Source organism: Elgaria multicarinata, chromosome 1 (assembly GCF_023053635.1).
Source record: "Elgaria multicarinata webbii isolate HBS135686 ecotype San Diego chromosome 1, rElgMul1.1.pri, whole genome shotgun sequence".
NCBI lineage: Eukaryota > Metazoa > Chordata > Lepidosauria > Squamata > Anguidae > Elgaria > Elgaria multicarinata.
Window position 1 is genome coordinate 180,874,554 of NC_086171.1, and position 19,890 is coordinate 180,894,443.

At 43.4% G+C, this 19,890-nt stretch overlaps 1 protein-coding gene across 2 annotated transcripts in view; it reads left to right on the forward strand.

Annotated features, from left to right (window-relative positions):
• The window catches only part of MTCL2 (microtubule crosslinking factor 2), an 87,958-nt gene that overhangs the window by 32,629 nt on the left and 35,439 nt on the right, over positions 1 to 19,890 (forward strand). For both annotated transcript variants that reach the window (XM_063144911.1, XM_063144901.1), the window contains exons 3-4: positions 3,201 to 3,359; positions 15,910 to 15,972. In XM_063144911.1, the coding sequence (XP_063000981.1) occupies positions 3,201 to 3,359; positions 15,910 to 15,972 (222 nt within the window). The remainder of the gene's footprint in view (positions 1 to 3,200; positions 3,360 to 15,909; positions 15,973 to 19,890) is intronic.

A 19,890-nucleotide genomic window follows, 5' to 3' on the forward strand; every position in this document is an offset into this window, starting at 1 on the left:
GCAAAAGGTAAAGCACAGGGCAACTTCTTCTCCACCATCAGCTGCATAGTGGCTCATTGCGTGCTTTTTTCCTATTACCCACTGCAGCGTCCTTTCTTCTCCAACTGTTGCATCCATCATGATTGCTTTGGTAAAACACTGGGTTCCTGCCCTTTGACCTTCACATTTGTTGTGGTGCAAAATCCATGCTATCCTAATAGCAAGGTCTGTCCATTTAATCGAAGGACCCCACTCCGGATTCTTAACTGTAGTGCTCTTCTCTGATCTTTGCAGTTGTGCTACCATATCACAGGAAGAAGAAAGAGATACTCTAGTTTTAATGAAGAGTGAAGTTGTACCTATATAATTATGCATACAGCTGCACAGACTTTTAGCAGTGAGCATGATAGGGAAAGACTCTTTTTTAAACAACAACAACGACTTTATACACAATACTACAATATATAAGCAAGTATAATAATCACTTCAACACCGTTAATCACTATTAACATGCCAGGTATTCGTTTAAATGAATTATTTGAGACTGCTGCTTCAAAAGTAGTATGGTCTCTTAATGAGTCCTGCTCTGATATTACTTTGGTAATTATACATTGACTTGTAAATACTGAAATAAAGGAATAATATATCTGCCCATTTCTGCAACAATTTCCCTATAGCTCTTGATTTAAACTATTTTTAATAGCTTGCTAATTTCTATTAACTCATACTTCCCCAGATCTCCATAGTGGCCAAACAACTTTGATCTTCCAGCTCCTCAGGAAAGATTATTACCCCATTTTGGGCAAAGCATACGTTTTCCCACCCCTGATTGAGCTTAGCCCTGATTGGCTGGCTCTTGTGTCAGTGACTAAGCCACTTTCCCTATTCTTGAAGCATTTTTCCCCAACTGGATTTTAAAAATAAATGTATCAGCAAACAAATATTTCATCAGATAAATGTGCAAGATGCTTGAAGAACAACAGCAATACAGACAGCCCACCTGAAACCGGGATAGAAAGGGCAAAGAAAAAGAGGCAGTCAGCATTCATCAGTCAATTTGCACTCTATATGTGTGCAGGGCAGAAAGCAGACTTCACCCTGTTAGCAGGTTTTGGCTGTATGCAGCCTAAAAGTTGCTTATAGGCTTAGTGCCGTTTCTTAGACATCTCACAGTGTTCCCTTATTTTATTGGCAGTGTTTTCCATTGGGACCACAGTGCTGGATCTTGAAAGTAAACATTGAAGTTTTGCCATCTGGTCCGTCCCTTCCACCCCTCCTGGTAAAGGGAAAGGTCATTTTTTTTTGCGTGAAGTTAATTTCCTCTTTCCCAATGAGGAGGCTCTCTTCTTTCCTTGGATGTGATAAAGGAATACCTCTGACCCTAGTTATCAGAGAAACCCATATTGTGAGTGCATTATTGCCAAAGGGGTCAGGCCCTGGCTGTCCCCAGGGGCTAGGATTTATTGCTTGGGATTTGCTGGAGAATGTTTGCAAACATTAAGTTAATCAGCACGGTAGCATTACTTGGAGCTTCCTGTGTCTACAGATGTACAGTATTAGGAGTTATCCTCAGCGCTAAGGGTATGGCTTCTAGTTCAGAGTATGTGGTTCCATGGAGTAGACAGTAAAGCTCTACTTCCATGCCCCATTTCTGACAATTTCACCTGACAGCCATAGTCTAAACAGGATCCCAAGTGTTAAATAGCTGGTGGTTCAGTTCTGGCTTATTCAACAGATTCACAATTTATTTTCCTCTCATTTTAGGTCTTTCCCATTAGACTGACCCTTTCCCTAGAAACTGCTTTCTCCATCTTGGCAGTGTTGTAGTCCAACACATCTGGAGGTGTCAGGTTGCACTAGAATGTGACCTGAGTGCTCTTCCGGGCTTCATCTCAGTTACACAATCTGAGATGTAGCCAGGAATGCCATTGCCAGAGTTCGTTAGATTCTGGTCAACCCAAGAGAGAAGATTTTGTTTTGTAATACCCTTGGTCATTGCTGTAGGAGTGTTGCAAAAATTTCTAGGCTGCCTATTGCCCCATTAATGTTAGCATTTGTGAACCTGTTAGCAGCTTGTGTAGGGCATGCCCTTTAACCTTTGGTTCATGCTCTTCACGTCAATCAATTTTTTTGTTCTATTCTGACTCATGGGAGAAAGCCCTCAGAGGATAACCTAGCACCACCAGCTTGCTACCCTTCCTGTGCCTGTGGAGTCTGAAAGAAATAATAGGAGGTGACCTTGGCACATCCTAGCATTCTGGTGACAAGAATTTACATCTTGATTTCCTATAATTCATATTCCGAGCCCTTACTGAAACCTGGTAATGTACCTAGTAAATATGTCTTGTATATGACAGTTATCCCCTCTCCTATATCCAGGGGAGCTGGCATTCAAAGCACCATTGTGGATAGATGATCTGTTTTGCAAAAGTTCTAATTTCCTTGGGCTGTGCAGCAAAGCATAAAGGAATAAGGTAGTTGAATATTGAGAGGGACTTCACATGCTTCAAGGACGGGGGAATTAAGAGGTGACTTCTTCTCTCCATATTTCTGATTATTATGCAAACAGCTCATGCATTCCCCTATTGGGAAGATGCATAAATCCATTGCACATTATCCAGAAGCATGACTCAGTTGTGCTTCCTTTTTCAGTGCTTGTCTTCTTGTTAATATGTGCTAAGCCTCCCTGTGTTGCCTGGATTGTTGCATACTTCATAAGAACTAGACTGCAAGGTATTATATGCAATAGAAATAGGGGTGGAATTGTCTCAGTGGGAGCTGTAAAATTTGTCTTGACAACTTTTCATGATATAATCATGTCTTGGACATGATTATATCAATGCAACTTGAATTAAAGGGTTCGTACAATGAAATTAGTGCAAGCTGGTTAGTTGCCACTAGATGCTATAGGACATGCATGGATCCTGGTTGGCCAATGCTGAATGTCAGCATGCATTTTTGGAAGATAACCTTGCTCTTTCTGAATAGATTAGGGAAGCTGTTTTTTGCCCAGTGCTATTGCCTGAGAGTCTTTCTACATGAGGCATTTATTGTACACTTAGTAAAGTGGCGTGTTAAAAGTCTCATGTCTCATCTGAGACTGTTGAGTGTTTTGGAGCAGAAGCCCAGTGTTGGTACTGCTGCCAAATGATGATTAACTTGTGCATTGTGCATTAGGTCTGGGGTCCAAGCCTCATGCTGCTTCTTTGCTGTGTCTGCAGGTAGCCAAAGATATCTCTGTGCGGCTCCATAATGAACTTGAGGCAGTGGAGAAAAAGTGCATTAAGCTGGAGGAGGAGAATGAGGACTTGCGCCAGCGGCTCATTGAGAGTGAGTTGGCCAAGCAGGTGCTACAGAACGAGATGGACAAGCTGAGAGAGGTAAGTGCTTGCTTTGGGGACATTTACTTATTGCTTTTTGTTTTGACTGTTCTCCAAGGAGTTCTGATCAGTGTTCTGGCATCACAACAAGCCCATGAGAGTGGTTAGGCTGAGAAGGAGTGATCTCCTCAAGGCTCTCCTAGTGAGCTTTGTGGTTGAAAGATGATGCCAACTGAGATTTTGTTCATGCTCAACCAGCCAGCCACTGCACCACAACAGCGCTTTGTTCTGCCAAAACACCTAGGCCATGCCATCCTTTCCATTTCAAACCACAAGGAATGCCGGAGATTGCTACACCACCCTTGGGAAGCCATAGTAAATGTCAGAATGACTCATTTGCATGGATAACAAAAGACAGAATATTGTTTCCATAGGTTACAGTTTGATATGGGTTCCAGTTTCTCACGCAAAATGTGTGCGTTGGTAAATTAATTCCTTGGAGACAAATCGCCCAGTCCTGCATGTTTTTTGGAATCCATAACATTACCAGCTGCTTCCCCTTTTGCAGCTTCTAACTTGTGTTCTTAACATGTGTAGGCAAGCGGTTCAAATTAGCAAAAGACTTTTGTCATATGCAAAGGACTGGAGAAGACTATCAATGGCTACTAGTCCTGATGCCCCATGCTACCTCCAGTATCAGAGGCAGTATACCAATATACATCAGTTGCTGGGGAACATGAACAGGAGGGTGCTGCTGCACTCATGTCCTATTTGTGGGCTTCCCACAGGCAGCTGGTTGGTGACTGAACAGGATGCTGGACGAGATGGACCCTTGGTCTGATCCAGCGTGGCTATTCTTCTGTTCTTATGGATGAGACCACACCTGGGCACCACATTTCCAGAAGGACATTGACAGGTTAGAACAGGTTCAGAGGAGAGCAACAAAGATGATACAGGGACTTGAGGGCATGCCCTGTGAGGACAGGCTAAAGGAACTTGGGATGTTCAGTCTGGAGAAAAGAAGACTGAGGGAGACATGTTAGCATTGTTCAGGTACATGAAAGGGTGCCACAAGGAAGATGCTCAAGAACTATTTTCCATTGCCATAGAAATTAGGACACGAAATAATGGGTATATGTGGCAGCTACTTAGATTTTGATTAAATATAAGGAGAAACTTCCTGACAGTAAGAGCTGTATAACAGTGGCACAGTCTACCTACAGAGATTGTGGGTTCTCCATCTCTGTTTTTTTTTTTTTTTTTAAGAAGAGGCCACCTCTCCTGGATAGTTTAATTGGTTTTCCTACACATTGCATGAAAATATGTAGGAAAAGGATCACTAGATGATCCTTGTGATCTCTTGGAATTCCACAATTCTGTGATTCTATAAGAATCCAAGATGCTTGCTAGTCAGGGCTCCTCCCTGAGGCTGTTCCAATAGATTGGCATCCAGGCACTGGCATAGTATAAAAATGTGTGTCTCTAGCTTTTCTCCTACTTTTGGCTTAATGTGGTATGGATTTTAAGAATGCCAAGGAGGAAAAATTATATAGAATATGCCACTTAGTCCAGATGTCAGTCCCTCCTGACCACACCTGTCTCCGTTGCTACAGTATGTCTTGGTCTAGTTCTGTACCTCGTTATATGGAGTTCCTTGTGGTGTGAGCCTGCTCCCTACGGCATGTGTAGGGAAGCCAAGACTTTGGGCAGGATATGCCCCATGGCTTCCCCGTCTCGGTCCTGATTCCTTACACAGCAGCTAGGCTTTTTTTAGGTGTTTACATTGCTGCCAGCTAGGTTTTTTAAAAGCCTAATTGCTGCATTGAGGTTGGGTTGGGATCAAAGCCAAGGATGGAAGGTTTAAGCCTGCCTTCTGCACACACTATTCCTCACACACCCCAGCTGTCACTTTGGCTCCAACTATGGCCAGATCTGCTTTCTCTAGGAAAGGGCATAGATGAGGTACTATAGGGCATAGATGAGGTACTATCGATTGCGCCCTGGCCACTTGGAAGTCCCCAAACTCAAGAGGCTTCCAAGTTGCCTATGCCCTGCCAAGCTGAAAGTGGCTGGGTGGGAAGTGTGGTGGAGGTGATTCTCAATTGTCTGTCCTCTACTCTCTGTTACTTTTGCTAGATGGGCATTTCAGCCTGTCTAGCAAGGGAGGTTCAGAGGGGGAGTAAAGGTTCAGGATATCTCATATCCTGGCTCCTCTGGTCTCCTACCCTCCCTGCCCACTGGAATGCCCCCCTTTTCTGAACTTGGAGAGGCGGCCGGCATGGTTCTCTCTACACAACTGCGAGAGGGAGGGGCCTGGGTTTGGATTTCTGATTCCTGTACAAGGTTAGTGTGATGTCTTTGGCCTCGGAGGGCTTTTTCCGAGCTGTCTTGTGGTCCCTGGGATGGTTGCCCAGAGGCCATAGGATTGCTCTCTAATTGAAACTGTTCAGAGGCATGCCCATCTGCAGCTGCTACCTGAGCAACTAGAACAGCCTTCATAGGGTGACCATAGGAAAAGGAGGACAGGGCTCCTGTATCTTTAACAGTTGAAAAGAAAAGGGAATTTCAGCAGGTGTCATTTGTATACATGTAGCAACAGGTGAATTCCCTCTTCATCTCAATATATAGAATATGCCATATATATTCCCTGCCCTCCAGATGTGTTGAACTGCTACTCCTATTATTCCCAGCCAGCATGGCCAATTGCATGTCAGGGATAATTAAAGCACTGCCATGGGGTCTTGTAGTTAAATCTTTTCTAGCCCCCCCCCAACCCCCCCCCCCCCCATGGAAGCGCCTTAACTATACCTGACATGGCGCCAGGTTGGGGAAGGCTGATTTAGATCTTGTGTTTGCTCCTGGCAGCTGGAAAGTACCACAGCCTTGGCTCCTCCAAGGGGCAGTAGGAATAGTTTAGGCACATCTCATATCCAGTTGAAGTCTTGCTATCAAATGGCATCATGGAAGTGGAAGAGAGCTTATGGATCTCAAAACATTCTTCGTTTCTTGCACATCAGGCTCTGCTTCTGATCTGTCAGCATAGTATTCCTCTGGCACTGTGATGCTGACCAGATTTAATGATGCTGTGTTTAGGCACTACAGGGCACCAAAGCAGCAATGTAATAAAAAATAGCTTGGGCTTGCTGAAGTGATGCTAGCAAAGCCAATGAAACAAGCACGTTCAGCAGCTCCTTAGACCTTGAAGAAGAGGAAGGGGAACCCACACTTGGTGCTCACAGGCCTGCCAAAAAGTGGGGCTGTAGAATGGAACTGTGTCTGATATCAGGGCAGTAGGCCAAAAGGAATCTGATATTCAGTTGCAGTCTCAGCAATTTAGTGTCTGCAACATGGAATTACCCTAGTTGGAATTGGGCCAGGCAACCTACTATCCTGATTCTTTTTGCATTTTAAAAAATCCCTGCCAGATCTCCTAGCCCAAGTTTGGCAGACCTTGGTACTATCCCTCTTCTATGAAATTAAACCCTTCCAGAGCAGTACTACAGTACCACCATTTTGCAACACTATTTCTGTATTAAATTAATTCTTGCAGTAAAACAAACACCTATGCCATACCCTTCTAGAGAGAAATTCCAACCAACCCTTCCGCATGGTACAGGTTATCCTTTTTGTCAAACAACCAGCATTGCTGCTTGTGGGCATGGTGATATGCGGGATACCTGGGTGTTTACCTTCTCTCAAACAGGTCTCTCCTCGCAGATGGGCAGGACTTTGTTCCTAACCATTTGGGTGGCTAAGAATTACGGCTTTCTCCTATTGCTCAATTCCACTATGCAGTTGTGTATGTGGGCATATGACCATAGGAAGAAAGGCTAGTATAAAAATAGGTTGTACGTGCAATGAACCTACAGCCATTTCCCTTATCCCAGCTGCTGAGAAATGTACAGCCATGATGACAGAGGTGGCTGCCAGATCACCTTTCCCACTCATTTTTCTCCATGCATTTGCGTATCCACTTGCACAATTTTGTGGGGAAATGATAGTATTGCAAATGGGCCTGTAAACCCCAGCTGCGATGTCTAGGACAAATTTCAGAGCAGAGTCAATGGTCCCTCAGTCAGTTTAGAAGCCTCAGCCCTGCCTAGGACTGGTCGCTTTTACATTCAGTACTGTTCTCTAGGCAGCCTGTCCTCCCCATCCACACAGCTAATGGGCATGAGATTGGTTTCTGAGCAGTCCGAGTACATGATATGAATAGTAAATGAAAGGAAGTGCTGTGGCTGTCACTGAGTGGTGGGGCCGGACAGGAGGAGGGCTTTTCCTGTGGCCAGCAAGCCAGGCTGTGGAGTCACATGATGTGTGTACACAGGGATCCGGTCAGTGGGGTTGCATACAGATGATTTAGCTGCAGTGTTTACACCTTATGTTTTATTTTGTTTAGCCAAAGAGCTTCAGTGTGAACTGCCAGAACTGAGCACATTGCAGCTCAGTTTCTTTCTTTCTGCTCTTCCACCCTGGGAATGTATCTTGGAAATGAGAACAGGAACCTCTAGAAAAGAAGCGGGCTTTCTGCACCATGTCAGAGAGTTCTTTAGTGGGTACCCCAAAGGACTGCTGTGCTATAAAGCTCCAGCATGGTACACAGTCTTGCGTGCAAAGCCTCTCTTTGCTCAAGGTGGATTATGATGCTCCCAGCATTAAGGCTGGAGGGAAGAAAGCTATTTATGAAAGACAGATCAGCAAGGAGTGGACCCCTGTATCCAAAGAGCTGCTGAACCTCTGATGCCTCCATAGAATCAGGTTGAGAAAAGCAATGTCTGCTGGGTGTTTGCAGGAGTGTGGTGTTCAGGTTCAGACTTCATAGCAAGTTAAAGAGACCCAGTAAAGAAGACCTTTGATTCTGTGGCCTGGATACCTTGTACCATTTGTATCAGTTTCATATTCTAGGTTGAGCGTCCCCATTTTTCACATGAAGCTCTTTTTATATGCTTGCAATGTGGATGAATTGTCTTTTTCAATCTGTTCTTGGTTAGCAGCTCTTTACCCTTGCATCAAACAGTGCCTTTAAGCTTTGTTACCTGCTTCTTTGTGCTCCCATACTGGGATTGCATCATGGGAGTTGACTGCAGTAGCATTCATTCTGAATTACCAGAGTCTGTGCAGGAATGGTTAATTTATTTTTATTTATTATTACATTTATATCCCAAATTTTCCCTTCTTGAAAAGAACCCAAGGTTGCTAAGTCCTCCTCCTCTTCATTTTATCCTCACAAACTGTGAGGTAGGTTAGGCTGAGAGTCAGGGATTGGCCCAAAGTTACCCAGTGAGCTTCACGGCCGAGTGGTGACTAGAACCCAGGTCTCCTGTGTCCCAGACCAACACTCTAACCACTGCACCACAATGGTTCTCTGGTTAAGTCTCTGTTGGTCTGTCCTCTATCCAGATCCTTCCCCCCACCATCTGCTTTTTCTAAATCATAAAGAGGATGAGAGCCAGGAGCTGTGCTGCTGTCTCCGTTGGCCACATATTTGGCCTCCAGAGAAGCTCTCTCCAACTTTCTGTCTGAAAGGTACTTCACATTCATAGAGAACACTCATATAGAATCAACCCAGGACTTGGTCCAAAGGCATGTGATTTAACAATCTTTTTAAAGCTAAGTAGGTGTGGGGGTGTTCAGTGCCTGGGTGGGAGACAGCCTGGGATCCTGTTTATGTTGCCGTGGATTTCATTATGGAAAGAACGCAGGGTGTCAATGTACTAAATAAATAAATGTTGTGGATAGGAAAGGGCCCCACATCCAGAATGCCCTATGTTCTGTGGCAGATCCTACAGTGCTCAAATGTTCCTATGTTCATCATGAGTCAAAATGAGAGTGAGAGTCTTAAGCAAGCAAGCAAGCATCCCATAGTCTCCAGCATATCCATTTAAAAGAAGCAGGTAGAAGGCAATGGAAAAAGCCTCTGCCTGAAACCTTGGAGAGCCCCTGCCAGTCAGAGCTGACATTACTGGGCTAGATTGATGAAATAGCCTGGCTTGGTATCAGAGCCATCATGTGCTCATATGATGGCTTCATATGATTCAGCACAATCTTTCCCAACCCGGGGTCCTCCAGATGTGTAGGACTACAGCTGAATAACAAATCATGGGTTAACTCGAGGTTCTTTAATCATCTATGTTTAGATGTCATGCTCACAACCTGTGTTTAGATGTCATGCTCACAACCTGTGTTTAGATGTCATGCTCAAAACCTACAAATGGGCTGATTATAGGTTGTTAATTGAATGTGGAAGTGAGGCAGCATGTTCACTTGCTCATTTCCACTCAACCCTCCAATTCCTGGGTTAAACAACCCATGATTTGTCATTATGTGCGAACTGGGTCATAGACTCCTTTGTAAACCTACCACTTTTTGTATGTGTGGTGTGTGATGGGCAGGCAAGGAAACCTTTTTGTTCTGATGTCAATGAATGGATGAAAAACCCCTCTTCCAGATACTCTGTATTGAATTTACTACTTTTTTTTTAAAGTGAAGGCAGTAGAAATATTTGGTTGATGGCAGGCCATGAAATCCTGCTGGCATCCCGAGGGGAATTCACACCTTTCACCAAACTATTTATATCACCCTCCTTGGCAATGATCCCAACTGTGGCACTGTCCTAGGCTGCTCTAAAGAAGCAGCTAGGTGGTGCATATATGAAGCTGCTGCTGTGTGTGTGAACCTGGAGTAGTTGCATTTCTGAAACCTTGCTATCAGGTACAGTCCCCAAGAGGCCTTTCAGTCTTGGGTCTGTTGTCTGTAGTGCAGCTTCAAGAATTTTGCTGTCTGTCTAATTAGTACTTCTCAATAAGGAGCTTGATAGTCCTTTGCTATTGCATGTTAACAGGCAGGCTTGTGCATTCACACACACACATGCATAACCCGCCCCTAGAAGGCTCTGAATGATGCATGGAGGGGGGTGGGCTTGCTCCTAAGGGGATTATGTGCTGATTATTCTCCAGCTGGAGGGAGCATCTCCGATAATTGGATAAGTGTTGGAGAGGCCAATTAATTGTCACACTCTTGTCCACTTGCACCTGTGGCTTCATTTGTCCTGCAGGGAGGGAGTCAGAAGGGCTTGTTTATGCTTGAGCCATGCCTGAGCAGTGTGTGTGTGAGTGAATGAAAGAGATCTTATGTGTGTGTCTGTTAGCATCAAGATGATAGCAGTCAAATCTAATCACATTTGTGAGCTTTTGCCATGTGAACAAACCTCAGCACAGAAACACATTGAAAACAGCAGGGCAGTAATAAAACAAGCCCAATCCAGTTTGTCTGATGCTGGTGGCAGTCAATTAGGCAATGTAATCCTGCTCATGGTGCCTCCTAGCTGTGATGACAGAGTGTCTGTAACCATTATGTTGTCCTGCACCGCTGATGAGGCATGTCCATTGACCGGACATTTCTCTGGGAAAAGGCAGGTGCATTTTTCCTTTTGACTTCCCATTACGTGTTGTGAAAAGCCAGCTGTTTGTACTGCACAGCCTAGCTAATTTTTCTTAGTTTATGTGCACTGGCAGCCAGGCTCTGTATACTGAGTGATGAAAATAAATAAATAAATGACTTGGAGTTCTTTGTCATGGAGATCCATAGCCTGATCCGAGGAAAGTCTGCAGTCTGTTTTGTATTCTGCACATCTGCCTATAAAAGGAAGGGTTTCTTCACAGAGCACAGAGCTAAACTATGGAAATTGCTCCCACAGGATATAGTGATGGCCACCAATTTGGATGTCTTTAAAAGGGATTTGACAAATTTCTGGAGGAGAAGCCGATCAATGGCTACTAGTCCTGATTGGCTATGTGCTATCTCCAGTATCCGAGGCAGTATGACTATGTGCACCAGTTGATGTGGAACATGGGTGGAAGGGTCCCGTTGCACTCATGTCCTGCTTATGGGCTTCTCACAGTAGTTGGCCACTGTGTGAACAGTATGCTGGGCTAGATGGGTCCTTGGTCTAATCTGACATGTCTCTTTTTATGTTCTTATAATCACTTATTTGCACAATTCTGCTTCTGGCAGCTATGGGGAGGGCCAAAGAGCTGTGCTATGCAGGGCATCAAAGACCTAAGCCCTGAGTGCTGGAAAACTCTTCTGACCTCTTCTGCCTTCTGGTCTTTCACCACGCATCATCACCCCCATACTCTTCAGCTTTTAAAGAATAAGAATTCAGACTCTTGGGATGGTGGAATCTGTGTCCAAAACCCACAATCGCAGCACAACTGTGGAATTGATGGAGAGTGCTTGCATGGGCTGCAGTGCCCTATGGGGGGCTGGAAGTGCTAAAACAGGAAAAGGAATTGTGGGGCTGTTGCAGAAGGGGCTTCTTGAGTTGTTTGGTCCAGCGCACTGAGCCTGCTTGCCTCCATCCCCCAGTTCACAGGATGCTCGCTGTGCATGGTGTTCTTCGTGTGGGTAAATCCTTGGCATGTTCTTTTTTTGGCTTCCGTGGAGGGTGGGAGATGGAATGGCTGGCTCAGCCACCTTACCAGGGATCATTTACTGTTGTGGTGTGAATGTGTTGGATTTCTACCGGAGCCGGGGTCAAGCCAGCACTATTTCTGTGCTGCTCTCTCCATACCATACCCCTCTGTGGGACCTGTAGCTCACTGCCTGGGGCATGCCAAGCCGCTGTGAGAAGCTGCTGTTTTTGAAGAATAGGCTTGTCCTTAATAGGAGTGTCCTGGATCTCTGGAGCCTTGGCACAGGCCCCAGCTCACATTTCACAGCTGTATTTCTTGGCTAGGGAGCTTTAGCACCAGCTTGTGAATGTTTTTGGCTCAGTGTGTGTGGACAGAATGGCGTCCAAGGGACACCGTTCCGACCCACGTTATGAGTTATTGATGTGCATCTCTCAGCTTGGTTTACTAAACACTTTCCGAGGGTGTCGGAGGGTGGGAAAGGCAGACTGGCTTTTCCGTGCTTCATTATAGGGAGCTCTTTAATAGCACTGGCCATGTTCCAGCTCTCCAGCAGGGGTGATGTTTGTTAGGAGGAGGAAGAGAGACATAAATTAGGGACGGGGAGTATTCACAAGCCTTTCAGAGCTTCAAAAGATGTCCCAATAAAAATGATCATGTTACCTAATAATAGGATAATTTTAGTGCATCAAATGCCTTGTAATCCTTGTCAGCATTATAGCAGCCTTGTGAGTGTCTTATTCCAGATGCAGAGGTGGGGCATGAGCAATGTACCTATTTCTGTCCAGTGAATTCCGGACTGAGCTGGAACTTTAAGCCCAGCTCTCCATACTCCAAGACAAATGTGGACCACTTCTCTGAGGCAGAGGTTGACATAAGCTGATACACTAAGTCAGCCTTCCCTTATGTGGTGCACTCCCATTGTGTTGGACTGAAACTCCCAGTCATCATGGTTCAACATATCTGAAGGGCACTAGGTTGGAGCAGGCTGCACTAAGTTGCTGTTGTTGTTGTTGTTGTTGAGGAGGAGGTTGTAAATCAAGCACAGGAGATGTTTCATAAGTCACTTTAAATTATTGTACCTTTCTTGTGCCTTTGGAATATAAACATAAGCATCACCTTGTTGAATCAGACCAAGGCAGGGTATGAAGGCAACAGTTCTCTGTGGTTGTTTCTCCTGAGCATATGGTACTCATCCTCCCTCTGGAAACTCCATCCTTCCTTATCTGCCATGGTATGGAGTCGTTGATAGACTCCCTTGTTTATAAATTTAGAAAATGAGTGCCCATTGCCACTTTTTGTGGCAGCTGGTTCCATAAGCACTGTGTGAAGACATACCCCCTTTGTTGTCCTGAACCTACTGCAAATCAGTCTCATTGTGTGGTGGCCTTCAAGTGAAATACATTATTTCATCCTCCATCAAAAGTTGTCAGTTTTGACGAGTTGTTTTCACAAAGGGCACTTGTATTGGTTGTCACAGCTCCTGTGTTTGTAAAATGAATGAAAAAGCCACAATGATGTTGTATATTCAGTTTAAAAATTGTGATTTGTATGAGTAACATTGAAGTGATATGTTCCAAAGGAAAAGGTGACTATAGTGTCTCTTAAATGCCTTAATAGAGAAGAGTAGAGTTTAGCTATCATACAAGGAGGTAGAGAATGTCCCAAAGATAAATTAGAGCGAGATCTTCACCTTTCCGTCCCGCTAGACCAGTAGGTCTAGCTAAGGCCCTAGTCCCTTTCTCTCCCTCTCACTGTTGACAGGAAATCATTAATAAGTTATATTGTAGAGGTGGGAAACCTGCAGAAAGGGGCAACCAAAATGATCAGGGGATGAGAGTCTACAAGTGAAAGTTATGATGTTTGGGGCTTTTTAGCTTAAAAAAATGCAATTGGGGACAAGGATGAGATATATAAAATTTTGCATGGTGTGAAAAAGTACATAGAAAGATGTTTCTGTCGTGATACTAGAACCCAATGAGGTCATCCAATGAAGTTAAATCATGAGAGATTCACAAAACAAAAAACAAAGTACATTTTTACGCAGCAGATCGATAGAATTCACTGTTACAAGGTGTAGTAATGGCTGCCAACTTGGACGATTATAAGACGGGATTAGAGGTTGCTTTATCTTCCATGAATTTGTCTGTCAATTGCTACTAATCAGGATGATTATCTCTCTCTCTCCAGTATTTGGGGACAGTATGCCTCTGTATGCCAGTTGCTGGGAATATGAGTGGAAGGGTACTGTGGCATTCATGCCCTGTTGGTGGGTTTCCCATATGCATCTGGTTGGCCTCTGTTGAAACAGAATGCTGGACTAGATAGGCCTTTGGTCTGAACCAGCAGGACTCTTACACAAGTGGCTGAGTACTTGGTTCAGTCTATGGTTCGTTAAGCCGTGTCTTTTCCGATTTTCAATTCAGAGGATTATTAACACATGCATGTGGATAATTCTGAACACTCAACAATCCACTGAGTCCCTTATGTTGTCAGTTCTTGTACAACATAATGCAAATATAACTGTTTTGTTCTAATTTGATGGCTTTAATATTGACCTCCCCCAGGATCAGTTCTCCACCTACTGAGAGAGTAAAGAGACTCTCTGCATACTTCTCAGTATCAGTATGGTTTTGTTGGAAGACCAAAATACATTTAAATTTTACAAATCTGCTTTGTTAGCTAGATTGAATCCCCCGGATCTTCTCTCCCTGTCTCTTGAACATTATTCTGCTTCAAAAGCCTTTGATTTTTTTTTTAAAAAAAGAGAGAACAAGAGGCAGACATTGTCTCCTCCAATTATCAGTGAGCACATGTTCCTTTTAAATCTTCTTTCTTTTCCTGAGCTGAGAAATGTAACATTCTTTCATTGAGGAGTGCTGCATGAGAAATGAGTAGCACTTTATGTGGATGTGATTTTAAAGTTGTTTGCCCATCTTTAGCTCCTCAAGTGATTAAATTATTTCAAAACAGGCAAATGGGAGAGGAGGAGGAGACCCTAGTCTGTGCGAGGAGCCCAATGACTTAGAAAGGATAAGGATGTAATCATCTGCCTGCTTGAAAGAATGCTATGTTTTCATCTGAGCCTTGCAAAGGTGGTTCATCTGCACAGCTGCAGCTGAACTGATTAAGATGTAATCTCTTTAAAAGGGCCTTGCAGTGAGTTACATTTTTCTCCAACCTGAAAACACATCTCTTGGGTGTGAAGTGTTAGGTTGTGCCTGAATGATCAAGAAGCTGCAAAGAATTCCTACCCTTTATAAAGAAATCCCAACTCCTGATATCTCAGATGTGGCACCATATTTCCTACTCTGCTTTTATTCCCCCTCCGTCTATCTCACCCTCCCTCTCTGTAGGATGTGTTCTATTACTCCTTGAATGTTGGACAGCACCCCTTAGCTATGGAGTTGTGTTGAATCTCATCTAAAGTAGTTCCTACTTTCCTGCTTTGTCTAGAAAGCTAGAGTCATTGACCTATGTCATACTTTTGCTCTCACATGCAGAGATTTTGTCTGTCCAGATCAAAATGACAGATTTCAGGCAGAATCACACACTGATTTTCAAGGGCTTTCATGATCATTGGGGAATATTCCCCTGCTTCAATTAATGCACAGTACTACTGATCACAGGTCATGTCTTTTCTGCATTAAATATCAATATGCACACTCTAGCACAAGTAGGATAAGATATACTGCACTTGCCTACCCTAGATGCTGATGCACACTGCCCAAAAACTAGATTTGAATTTAACCCCAATGTGATGTGTCAGGTGATGGTTAATAACATGTTATTTTTACCAGACTGTCTGCTCCATTGCTATTTCCTTCACCATTCCACCCCCCCTTCTCTGGGTTCTGGTGAAAGTGAAAGGTCAGGAAAAGCCCTTTCAGGTTCACCCCACCTCTTGATTCCCATAAAATAGAAAAGGTTGAAGAAAAGTCTTGTCAATCTCACTGAAGTTTTAGTATGTGCGCTTGCATTGGAGAATAGACATGCTCTTGTTGTGTGTGGGGGTGGTGAGGGAATCCATACTGGGGAAATTGACTGCAACCATGTCAGTTTCACCAGAGAGTTGGGTATATATGTGAAGTGGTTATGGTACTCATGGTTATGGAAAAGGAGGACTTCATTAAGAGATCCATGTCAGTTAATAGTGCTCTGCCATCATATGCATTAATCTGTTCTCTCTTTTGTTTCAGAATTCTTTGAAGAAAAGAGGATCACGCTCCCTTGGGAAAACAGACAAGAAGTCATCTGCCCAGGTGTGTATTGAATACAATAGGTTTCCCACGATAGCTAACCTTCTGCAAGGCGCATCTCACAACATGTGCTTAGCTTAAAGGCTGCACTGCTGGCTACTGGGACAGAAATCAAGTTGCTTAATCTGATACTCAAGGACAGCTTTCCTGTTCTCTTAACCTCATCAAGAGAGGACTTGTAGTTTAGTGGTAGCAACATGTGTCCCAGGTTCAGTCCTTGGCACCTCCAATAAAAAGGAACTCTGGTAGCAGGAATAAGAAAGATTGCAACCTCAATCCTGGAGGTTGACTATTAGTTTGAGTAGATAGTAGAGGGCTAGGTAGACCAGTGTACTGACAATGGTATAAGGTAGCTTCGTTATGTACATTTGGGCTGGCAATGATAGTATCCAAAGTCACTCATTGAGCTTCATGGCTAGGTGAGGACTAGAACCTGGGTTTCCTGAGTCCCAGTCCAACCCTCTAACCACTACACCACCCTGGATCTCATGTCATCATGAAAGCATGGGAAATGATCCCATCCTAGAAATACATGGGGTAAGCAGGGTTTTTGTTTTTTGGTAGGCAAGCAGGGCAGAATACTCTTCCTTGCTTACCTTGCATAAGATGCCACTTCAGCTGTTACAGTTCAAGCAGAGGTGTGTGCTGTAATAACTTTAGCTCTGATTCGGAATGGGCAACTGGCCTGTACATTTTCAAATGTCTTAGCATTTCCACCTGCTTCAGCATATTTACCAGTTGCAACATGCTCTGCTAAATAAGATTTTTTTTTACTTGCTGACAAATGGAAGGGGGATTACCTTCTATTTGCTCTTAAGTACAGTTGGTTGATGCCATGATGCAAAGGATCAAAGCTGATGTTGAAACTTTTGTTTTGTTGCTTGTGCAATTCCTTTTATATATATAGAAAGCTAATGGCCACATTTTAATCAAGTAGAAGAATAACAGGTTCGCAGCATTTTTTAGTGGTGTGTGGGTTTGACTCTTGGATTGCTGTGGTTAAATGCTCAGCAGCAAATTGGCTGACCCTGAATGGCAGTGAAATATCTGGAATACATTATTCAAATCCCCCGCAACAACGCCAAGGGGTGGCATTAGAAAGAAGCAGTGATGCAAAGGAAATAGCTTGGTGGAGGAGCAAAATGAGGGCTGGAACGAATTCCGGTCCGTTGCATTTCATTGGTAATTTTTAAATTGAGTTTATGCCCCTCTCTAAGCCAGCACCGAGGCCAAAATCGATCTTGTATTCTGTGCACAACCATTTGTTAGATCAATAGCTGGGGAATATATGCACAGTTCTTTTGAAATTGGTAGCACCTTCCTGATTTTCGCTTTGCTGATATAGTCATGTTTTGCTCAATGACCTTGGGAAGAAAGATATATGCCTACATGTTTATAGTGCAGAACAGGTTCCAGTAGTAGCAGCTTTATCTTCCTAGCAGAAATAATCAGAGAGATGTGGTGGTTCATGATAATCAGCCTTCCTCAAGCTCTTGTATACTGGGACCAAGGCTGGTGCCCCTGTTTGTGCTGTGACATTTGCCGCAGCTTAATGTTGTTGAAAAGATGAGGGGGACACCACACCCCCTGGGTACGGTTGTCAACTGTGTGCATATGTGTGAGTTTTAAGCAAAGCTTAAATGCTAGGCAATCCACGTGAAGTGCCTTCCATGTAGGAATGTTGTTATATTTGAAATAGTATTTTGAAGATGTTCCATTTGTACACTTATACAAGCATTGTGTGAACATCTGAAAGAATGATCTAGTCAGTGTTGCATCAGTTGTTTCCCACCCTGACACTTCTTTTATTGAGGAAAGAGAACAGTTATGTATAGGGAGGGTTAGCTGTAGGAGAAAGATTGTGCACTGCGATTTGAGTCAGTTTGATTTGAATTCTGAATCACCTCTCTCTTCCTAAGAATTCTTAGACTTCCTCTATTGTCCTGCCGTATTGCACTGTATGATTCCTTTGAAATGCAAAGAACCTTAGCAGGAAATTACAAGACCCATCTATCTTCTGTGTGAGGGTCCTTGATTGCCATCTGTGTGAATGGTAGTGCCAGATTGATGTTGTAGCAGTTGTTGTAGACCAGTAAAATATAATTCAACTTTCCCTGGAAATTGGCTTTCCATTTGGAGGGGTTTAGGAATTCTATGCCTCAAATGCCAAATTCTGCTCTTTGGCCGAATTTTCATTATTATTATTATTATTATTATTATTATTATTATTATTATCTGTACAAAATGAGCTCAATTTAAATGCTTTGTGCAATATGCTGAAATGCATATTTTAAGTGATGCTTAAAAAGATTGTATTTAAATCAGTAGTGTGGAGAAAAAGGGATGGAAGGTCCAAAGAAGTATATGAAGGAGTTGTAGATACATGAGTACTCATGGGTGGGACTATCAGAAGAGATTGGAGTAGGACCTATTGGGAGCGGTTTAAAGTTTTGCTTTGTAAAGCTGCTATCCCCTGACCACTTGCGTGACGTTCCTGTCTTTTTGTTCCTCTGAGTTTTATTGTATATCTTTAGTACTGTTTTGTAAACTGCCATGTGATAAATATTCATGTAGAGCAGTATAAAAACACCTTAAACGGAATTATCATAAGGAACAATTAGTATGTATGGATGCAATATGTACTTTCCCCTCACAACCAAAGAAGCCACATTTCATCCTTGGTGGTACAATAAGTTGTATAAAAGGAGACCATGGGAAGGGTTGCTTGGGCAGCACCAGTTGCATGACTCTCAACTTGAGTTTGGTGCAGGTAATAGTTCTCTCCCAGGACATCATACTTAGTTCTGAGGGGAACTTTTCCAAAATGTCTTACTTGGTAATAAGGCACCAAATGCTGGGAGCAGTTGAAATGCCCATTCTCATATCCGTCTGTCCTTAGTGTGAAATCTTCTTGACAATTGAACCCTGTGAAGGATGCTGAGTATTTGAAAATTAGGCCCCAGAAGCATTCTGGGTTATAAATTTCTTTTTCCAGCAAGGCTGCCATTGAATCGCAATGTGGAGGGTGTGCTCAAAGTCCTGAGAGAGCATGAATTTTCACACAGTTACTGTTTCCCTTCTCTTTCAGGGGAGGGTTTTTTTCTTCTTCTGTCCAGTGAATTTCTGATGGAGTTCTGGTGCAGTCAATTTTTGTAAGCATAATACAACAATGTAGGGCATTTTAGAGTGTTAATAATAGCTGCATTTTTCAACTGTGGCTGATGCAATCTCAGGCGTGACAGTTGCAACTGAATGCTCACACTGTACTGGACATCTGGAAAAGGAGGTCTTGAGTGCCTGGTGGAGAGTTTCTTTTCTGGGGAAGAATTTGCCAAAGTTTTCTCTCCCTCATTCAGCTATGGAAACAGGAAATGAACTAATTTTATAACCAACAGTCACTTTTTATGAGATAATATTCCTTGAGGGTAAAAAATTCAAATCCCTGTAGTGCCACAGGGAGTTTGAGCAAAGACATCTCCAAAGTGTATAATATTTCCTAATGGATTAGGGGCTTGGCTGGGGGGTGTTGGAAAGTCTGTAAGAACAGAGCTGAAATTTCTCCCTGCTCTCCTCTTTTGCAAGAATGCGAACAGAACTAACTGTTAGCAATGTTTATATAGAGACAGTGCTTTAGTCACATTTTGCTCTCTGTTTTGGAATGACTGTACAGGCTGACTTCCTCATGTCCCATCATGCCATGGGGCTTCTCAAAGGCAACTGTTTCCCTCCGTTTCTGCATGTTGCTGTGTCTTCAAGTGAAAGTTAACTGACGAGAATTCGCTTTGGTTTCTTCTGCAGGGCTTATTGAGGAGCAAGTCATAGAATGATAACACCCCCCTTCCAAAAGGCCAGTAGGTCATCACTTCTGCTCCCTTGACTCAAGGTGGAATTTTATCCTTTTCAACTCCCCACCAAGATTCA